Source organism: Sardina pilchardus, chromosome 2, assembly GCF_963854185.1.
Source record: "Sardina pilchardus chromosome 2, fSarPil1.1, whole genome shotgun sequence".
NCBI lineage: Eukaryota > Metazoa > Chordata > Actinopteri > Clupeiformes > Clupeidae > Sardina > Sardina pilchardus.
In genome coordinates, this window is record NC_084995.1 from 31,012,481 (window position 1) to 31,018,110 (window position 5,630).

The 5,630-nt window shown below is 48.8% G+C and overlaps 1 protein-coding gene across 1 annotated transcript in view; it reads left to right on the forward strand.

The window, feature by feature from the left end:
* The window catches only part of gpr158b (G protein-coupled receptor 158b), a 42,203-nt gene extending 39,666 nt beyond the window's left edge, over positions 1 to 2,537 (forward strand). The window contains exons 10-11 of the mRNA XM_062551910.1: positions 207 to 353; positions 722 to 2,537. Coding sequence (XP_062407894.1) covers positions 207 to 353; positions 722 to 2,437 — 1,863 coding nt within the window. The 3' untranslated portion in view covers positions 2,438 to 2,537. The remainder of the gene's footprint in view (positions 1 to 206; positions 354 to 721) is intronic.
* The last annotated feature ends 3,093 nt before the right edge of the window (positions 2,538 to 5,630 follow it).

Sequence of the window (5,630 nt, forward strand, 5' to 3'; positions counted from 1 at the left end):
TCACCGACTTCAATCCAGCAACACTTTACCCTTCATCTTAGTTAGCCGCTCAGTATATTCAGCCAGTATATTCAACGTAAGCCCTATTCCTGTATGCACGGAAATGACTCAGCTATATTTCGGCAGTGTGTACTGTGTGCGAGGCTCCCAGCGCTAACAGAGGACAGAGAGTGCGAGTAACACTGCTGCTGTTGTTTCTCCGGCAGTTCTTCTCCTCAGGGACGCACACCAGAGATGACATTGCCACCGAGGCCTACGAGGATGAGCTGGATATGGGGCGCTCCGGCTCCTACTTAAACAGTAGCATCACCTCGGCGTGGAGCGAGCACAGTTTGGACCCGGAGGACATACGGGTGAGCTCCACTTACCGCTCAGGAAAACTTAGGAGGACTGAGAGAGCAATAAAACCAGTATCGTGAACATTTCCCTACATTTTACTGTACAGCTGATTAATGTAATGAAATGAGCATGGTCGTTTGAAAAAGATACCCTAACATGATATAACACTACTCAGGCTCTGAAATTTAAAATTGAATTTAATATTTAAAAGAGAAGAAGGAAGCACACACACACACACACACACACACACACACACACACACACACACACAGACTAACTTTGTGCCTGTTCACATATAGCTTCTTATTTAATGTGGCCTAATTAACTCCAAGTCCTTTTTATTACAATTTCCCTTATTACCTCCATTCTCTTGCGCCCCTAGGAGGAGTTGAAGAAGCTGTACACCCAGCTGGAGATCTACAAACGGAAGAAGATGCTGGCCAACAACCCGCACCTGCAGAAGAAGCGCAGCTCCAAGAAGGGTCTCGGGCGCTCCCTCATGCGCCGCATCACCGAGATCCCAGAGTCCATGAGCCGGCAGTGCAGCCGCGAGGACCGGGACGGCAGCGAGCACGGGAGCAACCGGAGCACGCTGCGGAGGAACCACCTGGACGGCCGGTCCCGGGAGGACTCGCTGAAGAGCAAGATGTTCCCCGTCAAGAGGTCGCACAGTTACGACCACGTCTGCGACCAGAACGGAGAGCCCGGCGCGAGCACGACGACGACGCCCGAGAGGATGGAGGGGTCCACCACCGAGGGGTCCCTGCTGGACACGCTGATGGGCAGGAAGGCGAAGAAGGCCGCCGAGCCGCCGAAGGTCGAGCCGGCCGAATCGGCCGAGTCCGTGCCGCTGGTGTGCAAGTCGGTCAGCGCCCACAACCTGACGGCCGACAAGAAGCCCATTCACCTCAGGACGAGCATCATGCAGAAATCCTTGAGCGTCATCGCCAGCGCCAGGGAGCGGACCCTGGGGCTCACGGGGAAGACCCACAGCGTGGAGGACGCCAGCAAGAAGGGTCCGAAAGCCCGGGACGGCAGGCTGGACGAGGTGGACGAGGCTCCCGAGTGCTACCCGAAGATGATCATCAGCCAGTCGGTGGAGTACAGCAAGACACCCAGCAAGATGGGCATCATGAAGCAGCAGGTGAGCGGCAGCCAGCCGTCCATCTGCTCGGAGCCCGGCAGGAGCAAGGAGCTGTACGACCTGTCCGAGGTCTGCCCCTGGGAGGTGGAGGAACTGCCCACCCCGTCCGAGGGGAAGGCCCAGAAGCACGTGTCCATCGCCCCGTGCGAGGCCAACGCCGTCCACGGGGGGGGCGGCTCCAAGAGCGGCCGGTCCCAGCAGAGGCAGAAAGGCGCAGGGCAGTCGCCCTCCAACAGGCGCCGCTCCAGAGACAGAGGAGGGGATCGCGACGAGATGCCCCGGAAACCGCGATCGCCCCTCAACCTCACCCCGAATCACAGGGCCTCTCCGTGGGACACGGACGAGCCCAGGGAGGGCGCCGGACTGTGTCCGGACAGGAGCGGTCGGAAGAAGAGCGTGACGCCCACCGACGGCAAGCCCAAGGTCCTGCACTCGGACCACTCCAAGTCCACGGGCAGCCTGCTGCAGCCGCCCACCCTGATGGTGGAGATCTGCCCGTGGGATTACGACGCTCCGCCGTCCCCCAAGCAGGACAGAGCGGCGAGCCCCACCTACCACGCCAAGACCAAGGACTCGCACTCCAAAAGGAAAGGCTCCTGCTCGTCCAAGGGCAAGGACAAGGACGACGAGCGACGGCAGTCCAAGGGCAGGGAGAGGAGGAGCTCGACCAGCAAAGGCTCCGAGAGGCGGCGGGTCAGCCAGTCGTCCGACAGCGGCCAGGTTGCCATGACGTCTAGCGGCCGGCGACGGAGCTCCACGCGGGAAGCGGGGCTGACGGAGAAGAGAGCCGAGGCGTGTCCGTGGGAGGCGGAGACTGTGCCTGACGGTTCTGCCAGGGATGGCACCAGTGCCAGTGGCAGCACCTCCACAGCACAGGACAAACCTTCACATCCCAAACCAGCAGGGCCACTCAAGAGTGTCAACTTGGAAGACGTCTGTCCATGGGACTTTTAGGACAACAGCGGCAGGCAAACAAGCGCATGATACTTGATTGTACACTTCGGAGCTGTTTTCTCCTCCCAGCTCACCCAACCTGAACTTTGGATGTAATGAATCCAGAAGGTGACCTTGAGAAATGGACAAACAGTCTCTAAAAATTGCCTTGTCAATTCTGTTGTGTCCCTTGAACAAGCATTCCAGATTGTTTTCAAGTGTTTGGTAAACTATAACAGACAATGTTGTTCTTAGTGCAATTATGGAACTCCGAGTCACTTTATCTGCTGTGTACAGAGTGAATGTTTAATTCATCACTTGTACTGTGTTTGTTTGGTCATCAGGCTTTTGTTCTTAACGCTTTTCTAACTGACAGCACAAATGCATGGGTGTAGGAACACAATACTCAGAACTGCGATGGGTAAACACTGGCTGGGGTGTTGGGCTCATCGCGATAATTAGGGAAGATGTTAAGGAAGCGGGTTCTTAAAGGTATTATAGTGACAGTGTGAGTTGTTTACTGTTCAGCCAGTGCCCTTTTGGACTAAGCATTACAAATTGCTGCGTCGGGAGGCTTCTTTACCAGGCCAATTAAAAAGAAACTCTTGGCATATCATACAACTTCTTCATTATACATTTTGGATTTAAAGTGTGGACATCACACACACATATGCACACACACACAATTTACACTGGAGGCACCAATTTATCATATGCAGACTCAATTTAAAATTCCATTTTCCAATTTTAACTTCCCTCCAACATCAAACTCAACAGCTGTAACAAATCTTTGTCTGTATTTGTCACATACGGCAAACAGTCAAAGGTTATCCATTCCGATAGGTTGTTCATTGGCTACTTTAATTCACCACCTTCTCCATTTTGTACCAAAGATATAGAGTCATTTTTGTTAAAAGCCAAAAATGAAGGGTTTTTTGGTGTCAAGACGAGAACGTTTGTTTGCATGTCTGTGAAGAAACCAGTTTTGTGCAGTAGGTTTGGGTCTCATCATAGATTTACTCAAAGTATGGCAAATGGGCGTTGCATGGATAATCAGACACACAGATGCTGTTCCGTTTATATTGATTATATTTATTATTTATTAATCTCTTGTTTTCTTGCATTGCTGTCTTCACTCGACTGGTGCCGTGGTATATTGTAGAGTTACTCCTATCAAACATAACCAGTGATGTTGACTGATGGGGAAGTATTTCAAAGGTACAGTGCTCCAGTGGCTTCTGCATGACAGCACATGTTTCTTCACTGGCCACCTAGACTCCTGCAAAAGATTTTCAAAGTATCAGCCAATGGAAACTACTGTATACCTGCCTAATCCACTGTATTTTGTGCTTGTACTGATGTCCAGTGACAAGTTGTTGCATCCACATGGAGGGGCTGTTTACATTGTAGATTTATATTGTGTTCTACTGTGATAGCATGTCTATAAATACCCCGGTGTCCCATGGAATAAACATTTCTATGAAATTTAGAACCCAGATTTCACATTTCACTTGTACTGTATCCTTAAAGGGATATTCCGGAGTGAAATGCACTTTAGATCAATTTTTCGGACTATTGGGAGTACATACGTTGAGTTGACACCAAAATCATGTCATTCGGATGTATTTTGAGAAAGTTCGCGCTCACCGTTTTTAGCCAAAACTCGTTAGCCTGGAAGTGACCGGGGCGTGTCCTTTCGCCGCTACAAAACGCTATTTTTATACCTCTTCTACTGTTCCAAACAACACTACACTTACGTGGTAGTGAGTAGAGGTTCCCTAAAGCCAAACCGAAGTATCCGCACGTCTTTATGTGGTCGGATAGAGAGTCCAGAATGAATTTAATCGAGTCCGTACCTTTCCGGAAATGTTAGTAAAGTGTTGTGAAAACGTTGCTAGCTGCAACAGCGACATTTCCGGAAAGGTACTGACTCGATTAAATTCATTCTGGACTCTCTATCCGACCACATAAAGACGTGGGGATACTTCGGTTTGGCTTTAGGGACCCTCTACTCACTACCACGTAAGTGTAGTGTTGTTTGGAACAGTAGAAGAGGTATAAATATAGCGTTTTGTAGCGGCGAAATGACATGCCCGAGTCACCTCCAGGCTAACGAGTTTTGGCTAAAAACGGTGAGCTCGAACTTTCTCAAAATACATCCGAATGACATGATTTTGGTGTCAACTCAACGTATGTACTCCCAATAGTCCGAAAAATTGATCTAAAGTGCATTTCACTCCGGATTATCCCTTTAAGAGTCCTCTTTAGGGTTTTGTTTACAGTGTTTTGCATTGTATGTAGCCTACATGGTTAGGTGGGCTAGACGTTAATTTAAGTTTAATAAAAAGGTAATACCCTCTTGTTGAGGCTTATCATCAAGGTGCTATACTAAACAGTATATGGCAACACCCCAAAAGAGCTTACAATGAGACACCAGATAAATCAGCTTGTATGATATTAGTAGCACTGTCAGAATCCAAATATTGATTAGCATAGCTGTTCAAATGTTTTTTTTATTTATTTATTTCAAGACACTACAGACACCTACAGGCATAATTTGGCTTTGATGCCGGAATTGAACCCACCCCGATCTCTGTCTAAACCTGATCCGCAATAAGAGTCCATCGCTAAAACACACTGACCACCTGGAGTTTCTTTTTTTTAAAGCTAACAGCAGGATCTCTATCACACTCAGCGGCCCACTCCATATGGCGTACCTTGCGAATCCTTCAACAACATCATTCTGACCTCTTCAGAAAGCTTAATAAACCAGATGCTCACCACATATTTAGCCGTAATCATCAATGTTTAGGGTCGGTTCACCTACTGAAATGCCAACTAAACAACATTGGGATTAGAGATGTGCCACACACATGCATGAATGATTCTGTTATGCCCAGCCCCACACAGCCTCCCCATAGCTATGCACAGGGTTTACATCGCTTTCAAGTACATCTGGACAACATTGCCTCCCTGAGGACATTGTTATCATGACAATGCTTTTCCATAGCGTGTGGTACAAGATCCAGCAACATTTATTATAAATGTAAAAACTTCACCTTTCACAGACATTTTTCTGACGACAGTGTATGGATGGAGTGGGACACATCTGGGTGTAATTTCAAAAGGTAAGATGGGCCTGATGGATACCAATTATTTCCAGTGCAGGCAATGTTTAAAAGTTATAAATATCTCAGAACATGGATGGACAACA